At 41.2% G+C, this 21,975-nt stretch overlaps 1 protein-coding gene across 5 annotated transcripts; it reads left to right on the plus strand.

The window, feature by feature from the left end:
* The first annotated feature begins 707 nt into the window (after nucleotides 1–707).
* BUB3 (BUB3 mitotic checkpoint protein) lies at nucleotides 708–21,616 on the plus strand. 5 transcript variants are annotated; one of them, XM_006080414.3, is made up of 8 exons: nucleotides 709–858; nucleotides 1,401–1,595; nucleotides 2,817–2,886; nucleotides 4,778–4,929; nucleotides 7,445–7,603; nucleotides 9,319–9,496; nucleotides 9,871–10,087; nucleotides 21,190–21,616. In XM_006080414.3, exons 2-8 carry the CDS (start codon nucleotides 1,401–1,403, stop codon nucleotides 21,194–21,196), a joined length of 978 nt encoding a protein of 325 aa, XP_006080476.1. In that variant the 5' UTR covers nucleotides 709–858; the 3' UTR covers nucleotides 21,197–21,616. The 5 variants fall into 5 exon arrangements, with proteins under 5 accessions (XP_025130187.1, XP_006080476.1, XP_006080475.1 ...); XM_006080413.4 differs by lacking the exon at nucleotides 21,190–21,616 and adding an exon at nucleotides 12,325–12,648; XM_006080411.3 differs by lacking the exon at nucleotides 21,190–21,616 and adding an exon at nucleotides 11,080–11,154.
* Nucleotides 21,617–21,975: the final 359 nt, after the last annotated feature.

Here is a 21,975-nt window from a genome sequence, read left to right on the forward strand (position 1 = left end):
CAGTCTGTCCAACCTTCTGGAAAAACAGTTCCTCCAGAGCAAGAACTGATATGATTAATGCTTTTCCTCACTCTTCTCCCTAGGCCTGGCACGAACTGGGTGCTCAATAAATGTTTGCAGAAAGATGGAATGAAGAGATAAAGCAGAGTATAAATAAGGATGAGTTTCTCTGAAGTCAGAAGATCTTCGACAGTGGGAAATGTGAGCGCCTGCTTCATAGGTGGAAAGTCCAGGAAAATGAGAAAAAAGTGGGGCAAAACATTCGTTAGAGCAAATATTTTCTTCTCCACTTCTGGTTAACTTCACCGGATATGTACGTCCAGTGGAAAGGAGACTAATTCAGTCCTATAAAAGTACTGACCAAAATGGAGTTCTTGTGTCCGAGACATGGGGAGGGCTCCAATAGTCAAATGGAAAGAGCATCTTTCCCGCCTACTATTCAGAGGACAGGCTAAGCGTTGGCCACGAGGACTACATTTCCCAGCATGCCCCACACGAACAGGAGAGGGCGTGAGCTCTGCTTTGGCGCGATGCTCTTTGGGAGTTGTAGTTTTCACGCGTCCAGCACCGGCGGGGCGCCTCAGCCTGGTGGCGGAAAGCAGTCACGTGATCGGAAAGGCTGTCGTTTGCCTTTGTGCCGGAACAGGTTGACTGGGTCGCCCGAGCCCGGGGCCTCGGGATGGACCAATCGGCTGCTTTAGCAGGAGACGTTGGCGTTTGAAATCAGCCAATGACAGGCTTTGGCTGGAGCTTTGTCTCCGCCTACTTCGCTTGACGCGCGAGAGCGGCGGAGGGAAGCGAGGCGGCGGTGAGCGGCGGCGGGCGCGGCGGCTGAGTTGCTTCTGAACGGAGCCCGAGGTAGCCGGGCGAGGTGGCCGGTCGCAGGCACGGGCTTTCCGGGGATGCCCCCGGGTTTCCCGAGCCGGCGGAGCAGTCCGCTGGGAACCGGGTTCACTTCACGGCTTTTCCTTTTTATTTTAGAAGCACGCGGGGCGGCAGGCCCCGGGGGCGGGGGTGGGGAGAGGCTGGCGTGCAGAAGCCCGCGGCGGGGGATGGTGTGGATCCAGCGGGCCAGGCTGGAGTCAGGGGTGTGGCGGTGCGGGCCCGGCCGGTATGGAAACTCAGGAGGGGCGACGGGGAGGGGGGTCGATGAGGCCCGACCGGCGAGGGCGCGGCGGCCCTGCGCAGGCGCAGAGGGCACGTCGCCGGCTTTTCCCTCGGTCCCGCCCCTCCAGAGACACCCCCACCCCACCTACTCCGCAGCCCTTCTGCGAGTCGAGCCTCGCGACCCTGGCCCCTTGGGGACCCACCCCAGCCCCGTACTGCCCGGCCCTTTCTGCGAGTCGAGCCTCGCGACCCCGGCGTCTTGGGGAGACTCTTACCAGGCCCTTGTTCCCTAGATGACCGGTTCTAACGAGTTCAAACTGAACCAACCCCCCGAGGACGGCATCTCCTCGGTGAAGTTCAGCCCCAACACATCGCAGTTCCTGCTGGTCTCCTCCTGGGACACGTCCGTGCGCCTCTACGATGTGCCGGCCAACTCCATGCGGCTCAAGTACCAGCACACCGGCGCCGTCCTGGACTGCGCCTTCTACGTAGGTGTTCTCCGTTTCAGCTCCTGCATCCTTTTGAGTTTTATGGTGTCCCTCGTGATCAGCGTCCCTTTTGCAGTGTTGGGCGAAGGCTCTTGTCGGTAGAGTCATTTGGACAGCGCCCCTCTCCTTCCACTCTTCCCCCACCCCCACCCCAATAACCTTGAGGTTCCGGTGCTGCTTTGTTTTGCGTTTTGGCCCTGGGGACTTAACAGACGTCAGGAACTGGGTCTCCCCTTAAGTTAACACTGAATTTTTCTGGACAGAATGTACTTGAAACTCACAGCAAGACGGTAAAATTTGGCCGTCTTACTTATTAAAAGGTTTGTTTGCTAGTAAATGGGAATACGTATTGGCTCGCAGCCAGTGTGGTGAACAGTTCTTAATTTGCTTGCATAGTAGTTTGGGTGACTACTTAGTTCGCTCAGTTTTTTGTTTGTTTACAATGAGTGAGCCCAGCGTACTTCATTCTGAGCATAAACTGAGGAGTTGGCTGGTAGATAGAGGAATTTTTCAACACTTTTTTTTTTCATTTAAAAATTATTAAACCTAAAAGAGTCAACTTTACAAGTAATCGAAGGATGCAATTTAAAACCACAGTTAGATACTGTTTACTCCTAATAAACTCATTGCGATATAAGAAATTATAAGTAATGCTGAGCAGGATGTGGTAAGGCTGTCCATACCCTAGTTTTCCTTAATCTTGCTCCTAGAAAACGCTACTAAAAATGCTTATCGTGTAGTTGTTTATTGAAATAAAAATGTGAGAACAATTGTTTGACAATGAGGACATAAGAAAATTGGAAGTTCAGTTATAGTATGGATTATTACGAAATCACTACTGATATTTCTGTAGATTGATTAACCTGAAACTAAAAAGTATCCAGAGTTTGATTTCAAATTTTATTTTAAAATTATATGTTTTTACAAGAAGAAGATTAGAAGAGAGATGGTAAAGTGTTGGCAGTAGTTATCTCTAGGTGATTGGGCTACAGGAAACATTTTCCTTGATAGTATTTTCCAAATTCCATAACCTCTTACACATGCGTGCTCAGTCGTGTCGGACTCTTTTCTACTCATGGACTGCCAGCTCTCCAGACTTCTCTGTCCATGAAATTTTCCAGGCAAGAATACTGGAGTGGGTTGCCATTTCCTACTCCAAGGTTAAACACTTTTTTTTAAAGCTTTGTAAGTTTTGAGTGACTTGAAACTTTTATTTTGTAGGATCCAACACATGCCTGGAGTGGGGGATTAGACCATCAATTGAAAATGCATGATTTGAACACTGATCAAGGTAACATAAGCACATTTTTACCACTTTATTGTTTTCTTAGCTAGTGCTTACTTACAAATGTTTATTTAGAAAGAGTAGTTCCTGAATTGCTTAGTTCCTGAGTTGTTTAGATAAAAGTAAAAGTGGCTTGAATTTAAGACTTTTTTGTTTAAATGATAACCATTAAGTTAGAAACACAAAATATTATGTCTGTATTTTAACAGTGTAGCTCATTGTGATCTCCCTCCACAGTATTTACATGAAGAGGCACTTACGTATTTGACCTTTACCCTGCCCTCAGAAGGGCACTGGATCTTGCAGTGTTCTCCCTTGCAGTAGAATTTTTCCAGGATAGTGCTGATGTTTCAGAGTTCTCTTTTCAGAAACTAATATAGTTCAGACTGAAGGAAGACAGGGTTTTAAAAATCTAACATTATAAAATAGCCAATCCTGTCGGGGTACCATAGTAACCCATTCTTCACTTGCATTTATTGAATGAAGGACAGGGTAGCACGTTTTCTTTTAGTTAATTTCTAAGCGATGAAATTTACCCACATTTTTATCATGACTTTGGCGTAGAATAGAGATTGGAATGGAACTCAAATACACAGCTCTCTAGTGAAGGTTTTTTGTTTATGTTGTATATGCACGTGTTAGACATAGATGTACTTGAAGAACATAGCAAGGCACAGAGATAGGACTCAATGAGGATGTGAGAGAATGGATGGGGGATGGGCGCTATATTTTATCCAGAAAGAAAAGAAGGATCCAATCAGAAGAGGCTTTTATGTGAAAGCTGTTTTGTCATGTAACTCACAGCTGCGGATGTTCGGTTTTGTTTGCTAGCAGTTTTTTCTAATTAGGAAGTTAGCTTGCAGGTTTAGGTTCTATTTGTTTGAAAACTCAAGAAAACACCAAAAAGCAAAGATTTTTGATGCTGGAGACCATAATTAAGGGAATTAGCTGCTTATTCTCAGAAGGTCTTTGCTGAATTTTATGAGATACTTTTCTTTCTTGTTTAAATGGAGTGTTTTTAAACAGGTAGTTTTCCTCTTTGAGGATCAGAACCACATACTCTGTATTTGTTGTTACCTTAGCATGTGATATAGATTCTGGCACATATTAGACAGTTAGTAGATGTTAGTTGAATGAATCAATGAGATAATGTGAAAAGTTGAAATTGAAAGGGAAGAAATTGTGTATTAGAAATTTGATGAGCTTCTCTGGTGGTCTAGTGGCTAAGACTCCATGCTCCTAATGCAGGGGGCCTGGGTTCAATCCCTGGTCAGGAAACTAGATCTCACATCCACAACTAAGACCTGGCATAGCCAAGTAAATATTAAAGAAAGAAAGAAATAGAACCACCATGAAAACCAAGTGGTTATTAATCCTGAGCCTCCCTGCTTTCCTCATCCCCAGCTTTCAGGTAATCCTGTTACCACTTAAATCTGTTTCTGTGAAACATCAGCTTAATGTGATACGTTTTATCCAGATCCCTTGGACCAGAGTTCACCACTCAAGTGTTCATTCAACAGGTATATTTTGAACACTTACCATGTATCAGAACATGCACTGCATACAGTCAGAACTATAGAGTTGAAACAAGGTTCCTGATTTGAAGGAATCTAGAATTGTGACGAAAATAACTGATACACCATCATTTTAATGTAGTCTGAAACTCAAGGTAGCTTTTCCTATTACTGTGCCAGTGAATCAAGCTATGCCCTGTAAGATGGACAGAGGTGAATGAATGACTTTGTAGTCCCGGAGAAGTTTTTCTATGTGTAGATACTTCTGTTGAGTGGGTGGAAGTGGATTCGTTACAGTAGAATGAATGTTTCCTTTTGTTGTTCACCTGAGGAATCTTTAGTAAAGCTAGGTGTTGGTTGTTGGTTTATTTTTATTCCTACAGAAAATCTTGTTGGAACCCATGATGCCCCTATCAGATGTGTTGAATACTGTCCAGAAGTGAATGTGATGGTTACTGGAAGCTGGGATCAGACGGTTAAATTGTGGGATCCCAGAACCCCTTGTAATGCTGGGACCTTCTCTCAGCCTGAAAAGGTAGGCTTTTTATGTTCATGACAGGAGTTATGGTTCTTGGGGTGATTTGACTTGATAAATGATGAAGATAATGTTGAATTTAGAGGTTAAGAGTTGATGAGTCTATTTTACAAACCCAACTAAATATGTAAAGGAAAACTAATGTTCATACTTTGGTCAGCTTTTTCCTGTCAGTTGTCACATTTGTACTGGATAGCACTAGTGATAAACCCACTTCCATGTATTGTAATGCTTTAGATCCTAGGGCTGAGAAGCAACTTTTCAGAGAAGTCATTTAGCAAAGACTGAAATTGAGTTTGACTTCCCCAAGCAGGAAGTGGGATGGAGCATTACTCATTTTCACTTAGGCCTGAGCTTTCTCTTTAGTTGACTGTGAGAGTGAAATGGGTTATCATTTAAAGTTTAGTGAAAAAGATGTCCTTTATTTGCTGGCTTTTATAATCTATTTATTTTTAATACTGACAGAGGTAGTTGAAGGAAGATTCTTAAAACTGAAATGTGTATTATTCTAACCTTTTGATCTGTACAATGAAAGTGTAATTGAGCATTCTTGCTGTATCCTCATCAGACTTTATCAGGTGGTAGTTAATTTTAAAGATTGATTGTTTTAGCAGTTTAAAGGTATCCTTCACTTGAGTCTATTTCCTCAGTGTAAATACACTATTCAGTTCCTGTTAGCTGTCATTATATACTGTAGTGCATCCAAAGAGCCATTATTTTTGTCACATCAGAGTCGAATCTACTCCTGGCAAGACCTTTGTTCAGAATAAAATAATTGCATTGTTTCTAGTTTTGATTTATGGTTGTATGTAACATGTTAAGAGCTGTGATAAATTGCTGACAGAATATCATATAATGGACAGCCGCACTGAATCAAGCTGCTTATTGGTTCAGCAAGGTTCATTATGTCACTTTTTTTAATACGGTCTTTGATAAATGTATATACCTAGTCAGTAGCATGACAGTGTTTTTACTTGATTTACGATCAGTGGGGATAGAAAGCACTGTTAGAAGCTTGTGTGTCACCTGGATAGTAAAGATTTAAGATAAAATTCCCATTCTGATTGTACTGTTAATAAATTGATCTTTTTCTGGATTCTTTGTTTTTTGAATTCGGCGTTTCATGTGTCTTACACTAATTTGTTTTTCTGCAAATGTTTTTTGAATAAACAGCAGTAAATCTTACTATATCTCTTATTCAAACACACTTGTATTAAATGTACTGTTTTGAGTCTTTTAAATTCTGTGTTTTTTCCCTTGGTCAGATTAATTGTTGAATTTTAAGGCTAGATGGTAGAAATTATCAGGTTATTATGTTCTTAAACCCAGTCCCACCACCTCTGCTCACTGTCCTCCCTGGGGGGCGGGAAGGGGGGGACACTTATGTGGTTAATATGTTAGTGATAACTAACCATAAGCTTTAATTACTGAATGTTAAAGAGATGTCTTGCCATGTAATGAGGCCTCTTCATTTTTTATAGTGATTCTTCAGGTTTTAAAATATTAAATTAGATTAAATTAGTTGCTTATTAATTAAAAGTAATGATCAGAACACAGTTATATACCTGAAGTCTAGATTTTTTAAAAAATGATTTAACATGATCAGGAAAATGTATTTTATTACTATTTTCATGAATTTCCTATCTCTGTTTGGTCTCCAGATAATGTATTTGAAAGTAAGCCACCTTAAAGGCTTATTTGCAGGAAATTTTGTGATTTATTATAAGGGGATAGTTTGTGAAAGTTGTTTTACTTTCGAAGAAAAGGAATTTTAAGCGGTAGGGGGAGCAGTTGTTTTTAGGGGATAAGTGCTTTTAAAATTTTCCGTAAACATAACTCTGTCTTGAGTGTTTAATGTGACGTCAAGGCATAAAAATTTGCTTTGTCATATCCCAGACCACTGATCTTGTCTTTTAATTTTGAGTTCGTATGCCACCAAAAGCAAGTAAGCAGGTAATTAATGTTAACTCTCTCACTCTTCCTGGAAAGGCCTATTTATTAAGTGTGACAGGTGGGAAAATCAAAGAGTTACAACGTGAAATCTCTGTCTAAAAGGTGGTCATAGAAAAATAACTTTGAAAATGATTGTCTTATGAAAAGCCAGAAGCCCACTGAAAGGTATCTTGAGCTGTTTTTATGGTTTTATTGTCTATTGTCTCCTTTTTGAGTATCTTTTACACTTTTATATTGTGATTAAATGAAACGAGGGCTATAAAATTATTTAATAATATACTTTGTTTTAGTAAGAAAGAGAATCGTCTTCAGAGATATTTTTGGAGAGTTAATTAGAATGTGCATTATTATGATACGTGGTTAAGTATTAAGAATATCTTGGGTGTATTATTTTGTGCCAGTTACTTGGTTTGTGTAACTGAAGTATTTAAAATTTTGGTACCTGTGTTTGTGAACCTTCATCTAACTTTTTTTTTAATGGTTTTATGATCCTTGGACTTTATTTTGGAGTAAAATGCCATTTGCAGGCATGCATTTTTAGCAAGTTTCGGTGTTTTGAAAGGTGTATACCCTGTCGGTGTCGGGAGACCGGCTGATCGTGGGCACCGCGGGCCGCAGAGTGCTGGTGTGGGACTTGCGGAACATGGGCTACGTGCAGCAGCGCCGCGAGTCCAGCCTCAAGTACCAGACGCGCTGCATCCGTGCGTTCCCCAACAAGCAGGTACCGACCTTGCCTCCCCCGCCGCTGTGGGAATGTGAAAACAGTAGAATCCTTTATCATAATTTGGTCACTGCGTTTTACGCATTGCTTTCTTTTTTTGTTTTGGAGTGGTGATTGGAACTTCTGTTAGGTGTATTTTCGACAGCGTTTTGTTAAAAGGTAGTGTGTTAACTCAATTTTAGAGAAGGCTTTGATTTTCACAGAGGCTAATCTACCAGTGGTTTTCTGATTCCTTGGTGCTCCTCCTCCAGGAAGCTTGACAGGTGTACAGTAATCGAAGAGAGTTTTGCAGGTATTTTAATTTACAAACCAGTGAATTCAGATTTAAATCTGAAAATTTAGAGTTACGGAATTTGCTGTTTGCTTTTCCTCCCCTTTTTTTCCCTTCTTTTTTGTCCCTTTTGTACCCTAATACTAACAGAGCTTTTTAGCTAGTCTGAGAGCAGAACCTACTGTTTTTTTTTTTTTTTAAAGGAATGCCTCTGATGTTAGAGGGGAGCTGTGCCTCATATAGTGACTAACTCTTGATGAACAGTGTGGGTCACCTTCCATCATCATTACTAGATGAGGTGACACTTTATTAGTGCACCCCTGCCCCCAGTCCTGAAAGTTCGAAGGGAAGTTGGTGGTGGGGTCATTTGCTCTGGGAATTTTATAAGAGGAAAGTCATTAAAAACAGCAGATATCTTTGGAATCTTATGGCTGTCCTTCAGAGGTTGTGGAGCTTGAAAGAATTAGGTCCATTACTCTATTCTCTTAGCTCTTTATTTCAAAAGGCTACTACTACCTCAAATGGTGATCACAGTTCTTCTCAGGATATTGTAAATTTCCATTGGAATTGAAGTTATGAAAAACCTTAAATGCATGGTTCAAATATGGTTGCATTTATGAATATCATGATGTTTTACATCCAAAATTTTCTGTCGGAGTTTATCTAGTTTATAATGGAAGCTTTTTAACTAAAAGTAACATTTTACTGATTCTTTTTTCATTACAGGTGTTAATAGTTTTTTAGGAATAAATCTTTTTCATATCTTGAAAAATTAAAGAAGTAAAATATAGATTTCATACTATCTTCCTCTTTTATCTTTTCTGACCTACTATTTCACGGCAAGGTGAGGAGAGGTTTGAAATTATAGAGCACTTTTGAGCCTTGCTGAAAATCTGTGGTGTTTGGGTATAAACTTGATTTGCTGTAGTTAAAAGCAAGAGGCAGGATGATAGAGATGGAAGGCTGGTTTTCCAGTTGGTCTGGATTATTGATATACCCTCAGTGAAGAAGATACAGTTCTTAGAGCTGTTAGAAGTGAGGAGACATCAAGCCAAGAAAAATATATTCCAAGTGATAGAATGAATTTGAGTCCCCTTCTGAACAGGACAACAAATAAATTATATTAAAATAATTTAAAAATTCCTGTGAGGTTTGACAGACTACCTAGATGTTTTTGATTGCAATGTGCAGAGTACTGGTAAAGCAAGTAAGTGATGGTGGCCTTTTGTTTGTTTTTTAATATAACAGGTATAAGTGTTTTTAAACTTTTGGAGTGATCATATCTGTATTAGTATTGCTTAAACATTTGTTTAAAATACAGCCATATTCTCTTTTCATTTTAAAAATAATTATCTTTCTTTAATTTGGGTTGAATTTGGGAAAGTATATGCCTCGTTTTGGAATCTGGATTCACTAGTTTTGTCTTCTGATTTCCTCTTGCCAGGGTTATGTATTAAGTTCTATCGAAGGTCGAGTGGCAGTTGAGTACTTGGACCCAAGCCCCGAGGTGCAGAAGAAGAAGTATGCCTTCAAGTGTCACAGACTCAAAGAAAACAATATTGAGCAGATTTACCCAGTCAACGCCATTTCCTTTCACAACATCCACAATACTTTTGCCACAGGTAGAGTATGGCATGTTCACTTGTATCTGCTTGTTAATATAATTTTGCTGTCAATTGAATGCTGCATATTTGTACTTGGGCAGGTTTTTTTTTTGGTCGTTCTGTGTAGCATGTGGGATCCTAGTTCCCTGACCAAGGATTGAACCTGCACCCCCCTTGCATTGGAAGCGTGGCGTATTAACCCACTGGACCGCCTGGGAAGTGGGCAGAGTTCTTAAAAATTGTGCTTGGTTTTTTATGATATTTAAAGGGGAAAAAAAAATCTAGTATAATACTCCCTGGGGAAAATGCAACTTCTGTGATCTTAAAAATTGTCAAGATAATGGCTATTTTTGTATCTGCTTTCAAGAACTATTTTTTGAAATCACTTGCAGGTGGTTCTGATGGATTTGTAAATATTTGGGATCCATTTAACAAAAAGCGACTGTGCCAGTTCCATCGGTACCCCACCAGCATCGCCTCACTCGCCTTCAGTAATGATGGGACCACGCTTGCAATAGCATCGTCGTATATGTATGAAATGGATGACACGGAACATCCCGAAGATGGTATCTTCATTCGCCAAGTGACAGATGCAGAAACAAAACCCAAGTGAGTATGCTTCACCTGTATTTGAGCCTTTTCTTGCATTCAACCCAGGATTTATTAATTTTCTAAATTCATGAATAGCATTGTTGATGCCTGTTCGATATTACAGCTGACTCTAGGGCTGGAGTTGATTTTATCTTGTTCTCCCAAGCTCTCAATATCCGTGGGTTGATAGACGTCTGATGGATAAAATTGTGCCTAGTTGTTTTGTAGAGAAGAATGTCAAACTCTCATTCTTCTTGAATAGGCACTATTATTTGAATCTCTGAAGTTATTACTAGCTCATTGCTTCAAAATTAAGTTGAGGAATTCAAGAATAATTTATTTTAGCAAATTCTATTTAAGATATTTAAGAATTTGAACTGCCAAAAATCTTTCCTCTCCACAGAGGTTGTTTCTGTAATATTTACACAGAATGAAATGACCTTCAGGTCTTACTGGAATTTCAGAGTAATATGGCCTTGCTTGGAATACTAGATTTCCTTAGTTTTGAAATTTCTGTAGATGTCTTTGGCTCGTGGGTGTAACTGTTGACAGGGAAGAACCATTTACATTTTCTCGGTACATGGGGCAGAGTTTTTTACTTAGTTACCTGTACCAGACTTGAGGGAGACCTGCTACCTGGACACTTGTTTGACCATAAAATACCAGCCCCCAAGAGTCTTCGTCCTGCTCCTTGTCCCTCTCTCCTCAGGCCCTGGAAGGAAGTCCTCAGTAAATATTTATGGAATAGCTGACTGTTTCCAGGATCCCTGTACTCTTCTGAATTAGAATGGCATAGAGGGCCCTTGCTGAGTTGCTGGAGTCCCTGAGAGAGGGCAGAGTGTGAAGTGTTCAGTATCGGGTGTGCCTTCACAGTTTGTCTTTGGAAAAGGCGTGGCGTGTGAAGCCTGGTGGATAAAGGGCTGGGTTTGCGTTTATCTCTCACTTCTGTGTGTCTTGTCCTGGCCGGCCGTTTTGATCTCATGCTCTTCTTTTTTCTTTTGAACTTGTAGGTCACCATGTACTTGACAAGATTTCATTTACTTAAGTGCCATGTTGATGATAATAAAACAATTCGTACTCCCCAATGGTGGATATATTACTATTAACAAAGAAGCCAGGGAACATTTTTTAATTTTAATACTATAAGAACCTGAAAATATTGGAAAAGAGGTTTTTTATTGTTTGTTGTTTTTTTTAAACACTTTCTTTAGCGCATGAGATGGTTTGATGGTTTTTCTGCATTTAAAGGTATTTGGGCAAACAGAATGGGAGGGCAGCAGCAGCACTTCTGAGAATCAGTTTTGACCTTGATTTTTGTTTCCACTGCAGAAATAAATGTTTGTAAATAAATGTAGGTGATAAAGCCCCCTTTGCATTCTTTCTGGGCCTTAAATGGTAGAGAAGAAGGCTCTTGAGCCATTTGTTTCTCTTGCTGGTTATAGTTGCTAATTCTAAAGCTGCTTCAGACTGCCTCATGAGGAGGTTAATCTACAATTAAACAATATTTCCTCTCGGCCGTCCATTATTTTCTGAAGCAGATGGGTCATCATTTCCTGGGCTGTGAAACAAAGCGAGGTTAAGGTTAGACTCTGGGGAATCAGCTCGTTTTCAATCTTATTAGGGTGCAGGAGGAAAACTAATAAGAAAACCTCCTAACATCATTTTGTGACTGTAAACAATTATTTATTAGCAAACAATTGATCCCAGAAGGGCAAATTGTTTGAGTCAGTAATGAGCTGAGAAAAGACAGAGCATATCTGTGTATTTGGAAAAATAATTGTAACGTAATTGCAGTACATTTAGACAGGCATCTATTTGGACCTGTTTCTATCTCTAAATGAATTTTTGGAAACATTAATGAGGTTTACATATTTCTCTGACATTTATATAGTTCTCATGTCCATTTCAGTTGCCCAGCCGCTGGTGATTAAGGTTAAAAAGAAAAAAATTATAGTGAGAATGAGATTCATTTCAATGTAATGCCCTGAAGCAGAACATGAACTTAGCTTGGCCTATTCTAGGTAGTTCCAAATCGTTTTTTTGTTGTCACACTTTTTGTTTTTTTATTTATATTATTTGCAAATGTATGTATCTGAATAGTACTTGGACCTTTACTGAAATTTGTTTCATCCATGATGTATTTTAAAAATTTTCTTTTGCTACAGAGAGAGGTCTTATTTTTATTTGTAAGTATTTTAGTGAAAACTTAGTGTAAATCTGAACCCATCTTTTGAAATGTATTTTCTTCATTGCAGGTCCACCTAACCATCTCGTGAAAGTGGTTTCTCTATGGAAAGCTTGTTTTGCTTCCTACCAATACATGATTGTCCCTTAAGGGATGCGTTTTAGTCATTGTGGACACACTGTTTAGCATGTGAATTTCTCTGCTCTCTTGGTGTGCCCTTTCCTCCTGACTGTAGGATGAGGAGTCTTTGTGCCCTTGTGCAGTAGTCTGAAGAATTGTTTTTCCCTCAGCAAGCCCAGTTGCTGTGTATGAGCAGCTTGAGCTCTTTCTGTACAATAACCTAAACCTGTTATTTCCATGCTGTCTAATAAATCAGAGATTCAAAACCCTTAAATGTTGGATGTTTTTAAATGTTGGTAATTAATGTAATTTACTTTGTAAAAAGCCTTCTGTAAAGCAAACCTCCCTTCATCAGGGGGCCGGGTGGGGATGACATTGTACCTTTCGGTCCACACTGCCTTGTTTAATTATGTCTATTCGGATGTACTTTGGGGATTCAGTCTTGAATAAAGTGATCTGTTGGAGTTCTGCCATTTCCCTTGTGCCCTCTTGCTGGATCAGCAGGGCCCTCGAGCCAGCTGTGTGGCTTCACGGGACGGGCACAGCCTGCAGGCAGCTGCCGGACCCCTTCTGGCCCGACTCTCTCCGGGAGTGCCAGGGCCGCCAGGCGCCTGCGGCTCCCAGCCCCAGTGCTGATGCCGTCAGTGGGTGCACGCGCAGCCAAACGACAGACCCGTCTGTGCTTATCCATCAAATGCTAAATCAAAGGGAAGCCCTTGGGATGGTGAATAATGTAATAGCTGGAGACTAACTGATGGTATTGGTTCTTTACTGTGATTATGTGCTTTTTAAAGTCATAACCACTTGGTTGAGGACAGAGCATAAATTTAAAACATGGTTTAACTGAAAGAGAATTAATACAGTTTCATAAAAGGTGACGAAGTTAAAGCAGTGCGGGGGCCCTGGTTTTGAGGGCATGGTGTGGCCGAGCTGTTTTTGTAGTCTTATCTGTACGTCCTCTCGTCTCTTGCAGCCTAGCGTATCTCACCCTAAGTGTGTCTCCTGCCTCCTCTGCGGACCTCTTCAGCTCTTCCTCACAGTTGGCCTGTTTGTCATGGCTGCCTTCCCCTCGAATGGCCCATATGTAACACCTTAGCATTTTTGTTGGGTTCCCCTGCCCAAATTCTGTTCTGTTTTCAAGTGTGTCTTTTTTTAAAAAAGTTTATCTTTCTTTTCTTTCTACTGTTACTATATACCACCTTAAAGGATCCCTCCTGGCCATCTGGGGGTGTGCTGCAGGCTCCAGCCTCTACCCTAAATCCTTCGTCTTCTAGAGCAGTAACTTTTAAACCTTTCGGTTGGATGCAAGTAAGCATTTGAACCACGATCCAAAACACACAGAGGTCAATAGTGTGTACAGCGGACAAAGCTGTGTGAAGCATCACTTGTCTTCTGTACATCTGACACATCAGTTCCCTTCCTGCCTGCCTGCCTTTTTTTCCCCTTTTTTTAGGAAATGCTGGTTATGGCCCCCTGAATGGATTTTATGACTAATGCCTTGACACCTCTAATTTTAAAAACCATTGTATGCCACATAGAACTTGTTCTTTTTTATCATGCTGTGCTTGAGACCCTCCAGTGCCCCCTGTTGCCCTTCGTTCACTTTGTAATACTGTATGCTTCTTCCAAGGCCTGCAGTTCACCGGGAAGGGACTGCTGACTGTCAAGTAGCTCTTAGAAGAATGGGGGTGGAGCTGACCTTCCTTGGGGAATTCTGGGGGGGTAAATGGGAGTGTTCTGGTGGCTTCAGTGTCTGGTTCTGAGCTCCACCATGTAAAAAAGGTACATTAGTTGAGAGGGGTACTGCTTTGTTCTAAGGGAAACCCATGAGACAGCCTGTATGTTGAAGCCTTTGAACCTGACTTTGAATCTTGACTTTGCTGCTTACATTGCACCGTTGGCCATGTTAATTTCTGAGTAGCAGTTTCCTCATCTGTTAAATGGAGGTAATAACTCATGAGATTATAAATGAATATATAAAATGTTTATTACGGCATGCCTAACACAGTCATTGCTTTCTTGGGATGAAAAATATTCAATCCATTGCTCAGTTACTAGCTAACTTTTCAGTTTCTTTTTCATAAATGAATGCTCAGATATCTGTGGAATTCCTAGTTCTTAAGTTTGTCAGTATACTTATCTTTTAAAAAACATTTATGAACTATTTCCAACATTGAGAGAAACTCAAAAGAGTAACACACCTATAAACCCATCTTTCAGATTTTTAAAGAAGACTTATTTTTAATTGGAAGATAATTGCTTTACAATGTTGTGTTGGTTTTTGCCATTCATCAACATGGATCAGCCATCGATATAATATGTCCCCCCTCTTGAACCTCCTTCCCACCTCCCACACCATTCCCCACTCTAGGTTGTCATCATCCAGATTTTAAAATGTTAGCATTTTGTCGTATTTACTTCTCTGTTTCTTATTTTTTAGAATTTTTATTGCAGTATAGTTGCTTTATAATGTTGTTAGTTTCTTGCTGTATATACAAACTAGTGAATTATGCTTTACATATACTTTGCTATACTCAGTCACCTGTATTACGTATATCCCCTCTTTTTTGGGTTTCCTTCCCATTTATGTCACCACCAAGTGTTGCGTAGGATTCTCTGTGCTATAAGTAAGTTCTCTTATTTATTTTATACACAGTGTATATATGTCAGTCTTAATCTCCCAATTCATCTCACCTCTGTGTGTGTGTGTGTGTGTGTGTGTGTGTGTGTGTGTGTGTGTGTGCGCGCGCGCGCGCGCTTGTATTCAGTCGGCGCCATGGACTTCAGCCCACAAGGCTGCTCTGTCCATGGAATTTTCCAGGCAAGAGTACCGACGTGGCTTGACATTTGCTTCTCCAGGGGATCATCCAACCCAGGTATCAAACCTATCCTGGGTCTCCCGCGTTGGCAGGCAGATTCTTGACCACTAGTGCCACCTGGGAGGCCCCCAGAAATGTGTTCTGTACGTCTGTGACTCTGCAAATAAATTCTACCATTTTTCTAGAGTCCACATATAAGTGATATTATACAATATTTGTTTTTCTTCCCTTTGTTTCAAAATAAAACTTTGCACATATTTGAAGCCTCATTTGTAACCCCTCTCTCACAAACTTCCCATTTTCCATTCTTAAATGTTACACTCGTTTATACCTTTATGCTCATGAAGCATCCACATACAGGCAAACATTGGCGGAATTGTGGGTTCAGTTCCAGACCACTGCAATAAAGTGAGCAGTAAAGGATTCACAGGAGTATTTTGGTTTCCCAGTGGGTGTACAAGTTATGTTTATACTCTAGTCAAGTGTGCAGTAGCATGTCTAAAAATACAGCGTGTGTACCTTAGTTAAATATTGCTAAAAATGCTAACCATAATTTGAGTCTTCAGTGAGTTGTAGTTTTTCTCGAAAGTATCATCAAAGATTACTGATCATAGATCACCATAATAAACACCGTAGTAATGAAAAAGTTTTGAAATACTATGAGAATTACAAAACGCAAATACTGTTGGAAAAATGGCATTGATAGGATTGGCATAAATCATCAATTTGTTAAAAAAAGAAGCAGTATCTGTGAAGTGCAATAAAGTAAAGCATGATTAAGCAAGATCTGCCTGTAAATGTTTTTTAAAATTTGCAGAAATAGTAATACTGTTTTCTATTTCTATCCTGGAATGAAGCCACCCCACTTCTGACATCAGATGGTGTTAATAAGGTGAGAGGGAAAGGGGCAAGGCTACAGCAGAATCATCTGTAGGGAAACACTACGCAGTCGTATGGTGGACAGTGGAGTGGCCAAGCTGACTGCCTCCCTTTGTATTTTTTTTTTTGGCCCCGCTACAGTGTCATGTGGGATCTTAGTTTCCTGACCAGAGATTGAACCTGAGCCCCCAGCTGTGGAAGCGTGGCGTTTTAACCTCTGGACCGCCAGGAAAGTCCCCATTGAGTAACCCCCTTTCTTGAACTGTGAGATCAGTTACTATTAGAAGAGAAATGCTAGTTCTCTGATGTGTTGGGTCTTCAAGGGTGAAAGCTGCATAATCTTAATAGAAGTTCCTTAGGAAAATAGGTGAATGTGTTAACAGAACCCAATGGATTAGGTACATTAAAAATAGAACATCCTTGGTGTCACCCAGAAAATAAACCGTAGGACTCGTTTCATGGTTCTTCTCTCCTGTGACTTCCCCTCCTCAGTCTTTGAAACGTCTCTGGATAGCCCATCTTTCACTTGGTAAAGTACTGATTTAAACTATTAGGACTAGTTACAGCAGTTTCCTTTAAAAATGGCACCTGGCTACATTGCTGTGGGACTAGCGATAAGAGAAATGAGAGCTGCCAGGCCTGGTGACCACAAATACCAATTGGACCATCCCGTACAAAGGCACTTTTCCCTCAATCAGTGGTGTGTTGCAACAAGGCTTTCATTTTTGAAGGATACCCACAGAACTTGTGGAGTTGTAATGGGCATTGGCTTCTTAATCAGGAAGTATTTTTGTGTTATGATAGAAAGGAATCTGGAGGTAAAGACTGGACTGTGATTTATAAAGAACTGTAATTGGGGGAACACACATGAGTTAGTTAGCTCACTTGTTTACTATAACTCAGGGATTTGGCAGCCAGCTTTCAGAACTTACTTTAAATGAAAAGCAGTTGGTGCTATTTTGTTTTGCTTTGTTTGAATACACCCACCACTGGTGGGATGACTTTTCCAATCACCTGACTTGAGTAGGGAAATGGAAAAAGAAATGCATTCCTTTTACTGAGCAGGGTGTCAGGCTGAAGTAATTGAAGGCTCATTTCCAATGGTTTATTTCATTAACTAATTTCTCAAGAAATATTCGTTCACCTCTGACCATCCTAGCTAACTTTGTGCAGTTAACACAAACCTGAAGAAGCCATACAAATTATACCCACTGGTTTCAGAAGCATCTAGGTTTGCTTTTCCAAGGTGGTAACGAAGTACCTTTCATCCCTTTATAGGGCTCTGTTATAGGCTATTGCAGTAATTTAAAACCTATGTACCCAGACTCCTGACCTTGTTATAACATCACTTTATAATTCTCAAAATACTTGGCTCTTGAAGATTTTCTTAGCATCAGCCATGTATTCTTAAAGAGCCCAGATGATTTGTCTTTGGTATTACATCACCTGTATCTGCTTAGCTGGTCAGACCTAACAGTCTTACTGTGTTGCCAGACAGAAACCTTCCTTCCCCTCCCCGTATTTCACAGCTTAACCAGGCTGTTGCTTGTTAGCATTGTCCATATAAAGAAAGGCCCTTTTTGGGAACAACGGCAATGTTCACCTTCAGGCTTTGGGTGTAGAAGCAGCCCTGCGGCTGGGTTCACTGTTGGTTCATCAGGATTGCTGGTGACACTGGAGGAGCACAGCGTTCGTGGGTGACGGTCATGAAGGTGGCATGGATTGGAGGGCAAGGGTGTTACCCATGAGGCTCTCACCATGTTTGTTGCCCTTAGTTGCTGCTGTTCATCAAGTGAACGTGGACCTGAGTTCCCAGCACAGGTCTGGAATGGGCGCTGTTCGTTGAGAGCTTGGTTCTTCCTTGCTTACTTTACTTATGTTAAGAGGATGTGCTAGGTTATGTGTTGGGCTTCACCTTTGCTTTTCAATAAGATCTACCATTTGTGCCATTTCAAAACATCCTGTGCTTATGCCTGCCAATTGTTATCCAGAGGATTTTTTTTTTTTTTTTTTTTGACTCAAATCTGAAGCTATTGGAGAGTAAAAGAAATCTCATTTATATGGACTTCACTATCAGAAGTTTTGACAAATTGACTTACGAGAAAAAGCAAATAAGATCAGAGGGAATATATATATATTTAACTCTTGAAGGGAGACTCCTTTATGGAGATTAGCACCTTGTTAATAATAGTAGTAATACTTGATCTGTACGTTGAATAGGATTTCTGCCTGGAAACACTAGAATAACCGTCTGCTTTACTGAGGTTGAGCACATTTACTATTCCTTTTTTTTTTTTAACAGAGGAATAATTATAAGTACTTTTTACTAAGACCTTGCTATATATATGTACTATGATAAATGTCTCATATGCATTAAAAGCAGCCAATCCTTATGAAAAAGTGAAACAATCTGGGGACAAACCTGTGGATACATACAGAGAAACTAGCATCTTGGGATTACTTGGGAAACAGTAAGACTAAGCTGAAACTTAAAGTGGGTTATCAAGGCAAAATTTTAATTTGGCTGAGTCAAAATTTCAGAAAAGGTTTCTTACTCATTATTGATCCAAAATGAATACAGCCCAGAAGAGAGGGTTATTCCTGGTTCCTCTTGGTCAGTGTTTAGACCTGTGTTACCAACATCCTGATTGATGTCATCTTTTTAATTTAGTTTCTCCTTGGTTGGAGTGTCTTAGTGGAGTGGATGAGAAGAATAAAGATTAGAGAAAGTTAATTTTAATACTTTGTTGCTTTGAGCAGCTAACTGTAGATTTGCAATAAAAGGAACAAAAGTTCCTGTGAAAGGTTCTGCTTTTGTGGCAGCTCAGGAGGAGAGCCTGGCAGGGGAGTGCAGTGGGCATGCTGGAAAGATCACGCCTGCGCCAGAGGCTAAGCCTGTGATGTATGTGGTTGGAATTGCCATCACTTTGGGGAGAAGGGGATTCATCTTTGTTTTTATTGGCCCTCCAGAAATATGGATAAAGGTTAGGAACTGGAAACTGAAGAGACCAGTTTGAAACAAGCCTTCTCTGACATGTGTCAGAACTTGCTGAACAATGCGTATTCCAACTCCTTGGGCATCCAGGGAACTGAGATCTGAAAAGCTTCATAGGCCTGACCTCTTAACTGAATGTTGAGGACCTCATAGAAAACGTGGTGTCATGGACATCCAGCCTACTTGCCCAGACCTCTGTCTCCTGACGTCAAGACCAAGGCGGTTACCCCTTGGTTCTTCTAACGTACTTGTCCATCACTGCCAATTGCTTGCTGGAAAACATATCAGGGGTCTCTCACAACAGCTTCATAACCCTCAGGGATCAGGAGCCTGTTCCAGGCCGAATGTAGCGATGGCACACTCTTCAAGGTCTTCTGTTGGCTGCTGCTCTTGGCTGATTGCTCAGATCTACAGTTTAGACCATACAGTCCTTCATTCTCCCCCCACCCCTTGATTCCTCTCTCACTCCTTCCTCTTTCCCTCTCTCCTTTCCTTCAATCAATAGGCAGATTATGAAAGCCTTTCATGCAAAAGTTGACTTAGGAAAATAAGGCCATTCGTGGATTTTGGAAATAGATGCTCAAGGCACCATTGTGCTGTTTGGTTCTGGCGATGGAGGTGGCAATGGATAACTCAGACCAAGCTTTGGCTCTGGGGTGGCATGCATTATGCTGTAATAATTGGTCTTTTGAGGGTACAGTGAAATAGCACATTTTACTTCCACTCATTAAAACACATGCGTTGTGCCAGGCAGTAGTGTGGGAAGTGTGCCTGTCCTCACTTCTGGGCCCAGCTCACGTTTAAGCAGAACACACCTCTGGAGCTTCAGAAGACAGTGTTTGGGGGCACCAGTGGCTTGTGGAAAATGCACCTTAGTGAGCTGATCATTTGGATGGTGTGTAGACTTTCTGAGTCGAGTCATTTTGAAGAGGAATATATTAGGAAAATATTGTGAGCTTATTTGTTCTGAAGCAAAATTTCTACCCTGAAATACAACTTCTTGGGAAAGTGTGGAGTAGGGGTAACCGCCTTGGACTTGACGTCAGGAGACCGAGGTCTGGGCTAGTTGGCTGGATGTCTGGGATCTGTGTGGTACTTGAGTTTCTGGCTCTTCCTGAAAGGCTCTCTCGGGTTCATTCCCATGCTGACATGGCCTGACCTGATGTCTCTTTGCCTTCAAAAGGCAAAGGTTCTCAGCTTCTGCAACTGTGGACTCGTATTTCTTGAGTCTTTCAGCAGATGAATTTTGAAATAAAAACAGGTGTTTTACCTCTTCCTGCTTAGAGTCCTTCAATAACTTTATCATCATCCCTGTTGAGGGACACTGGATCAATTTGTTTTCCATTATTTCCTTCAATAGTGTTCCCTCTCACAGCAAACAAATGAGAGTGTTACTGATGAGGAAACCAAGGCCTCAAGAGGTTAAGCAACATCCTTCAGGTCACACTGCCAGTACCTGTAGGATCAGGATTCATCCCCAGCCTAACTTGAAACTCACTGCACCATTTTGTTTCTCTGGGCTTATATAGTTGAGGATGACGTGTATTATTTTCCTGTCATCTATTCATTCTTTAAATATTTTCACATACTAAGATCCAGCTTCTTTACTAGGTAATGAGTTCACTCAGGGCCAGGACTGTGTCTAGATTTTCATTTTCCCTACAGTGTCTGGACCAGAGTAAACGTTCAATAGATATACGTATGCTACATGAATGACGGCTAGAAGAGGGGGTATAGTTCATGGTTACAAGGGTTTGCTCGACCCATCTGAGTTTACAGTTTCCTCCACAGGGCTTTCCTCATGGCTCAGTTGGTAAAGAATCTGCCTGCAATGCAGGAGACCCTGGTCTGATTCCTGGGTCGGGTAGATCCGCTGGAGAAAGGCTGGAGAAGGGACAGGCTACCCACTCCAGTATTCTTGGGCTTCCCTTGTAGCTCAGCTGTTAAAGAATCCACTTGCAATGTGGGAAACTTGGGTTCTACCCCGGGTTGGGAAGATCCCCTGGAGAAGGGAAAGGCTACCCCCTCCAGTATTCTGGCCTGGAGAATTCCATGTACTCTATAGTCCATGGGGTTGCAAAGAGTCAGACATGACTGAGTGACTTTGACTTCATTTCCACAGGGTATGAGTTCTTTAAACCCAGATGTAACCCTTGATGGAAGTTTTTCTTACTGTGTTTGAGGATTTAATGATGGAAGCCATGGGCACACTCCTTGCCGCCGTTTGAAGAAGCGTGAAGAATATTGAAGTTGATCCATTGGGAAGTCATGCCCAATTGTTCCCAACTATTCCCTCAATTTATCTTCAACTGTACTCTTCCCTCCTCCCTGCTTTTTCCTTCTCTTTCTCTCTCACACGCAAAATCCTTTTGATGTCTTACTCCAAAAGGCCGGTTTCCATCTCCTGCAAGGCCCCTTCCTGCAGTCCCTGTATCACGCTAGCCTCACCTCTTCCTGTATTCCCCAGGGCATGCTTCCCTGTACCTCAGCTACAGCACTATCAAAGCCCCAGTTATTCCTGTTTTCAGAATAAATCTTTTTCATGAGTAGTTTCTTTTCTTTTTTAAAATTTATTTCTTTTTTTTGGCTGCACCGCATGGCATGCATGATCGTATTTCCCTGACCATGGATTGAACCCACGCCCCCTGCAGTGGATGAGTGGCGTCCTAACCACTGGACCACCAGGGAAGTCCTGTGATATAGAATGCGGTTAAATATGGAACTGAAATGAAATTTGTCTCGAGATTCTCCCTAAGTGCCATCGTCCATGTATTAGGTGCTGTGAGGGCCTTTAGAAGTAACATAGCATAGTCCCTAACCCCAAACCTGAAAAAATGAAGAAGATATTTTCAAAATGAATGAGTGAGATGAATGCCCTTGTCTTAGCAGAGGCCGGAGAAGAATGGAT

Source organism: Bubalus bubalis, chromosome 23 (genome assembly GCF_019923935.1).
Source record: "Bubalus bubalis isolate 160015118507 breed Murrah chromosome 23, NDDB_SH_1, whole genome shotgun sequence".
NCBI lineage: Eukaryota > Metazoa > Chordata > Mammalia > Artiodactyla > Bovidae > Bubalus > Bubalus bubalis.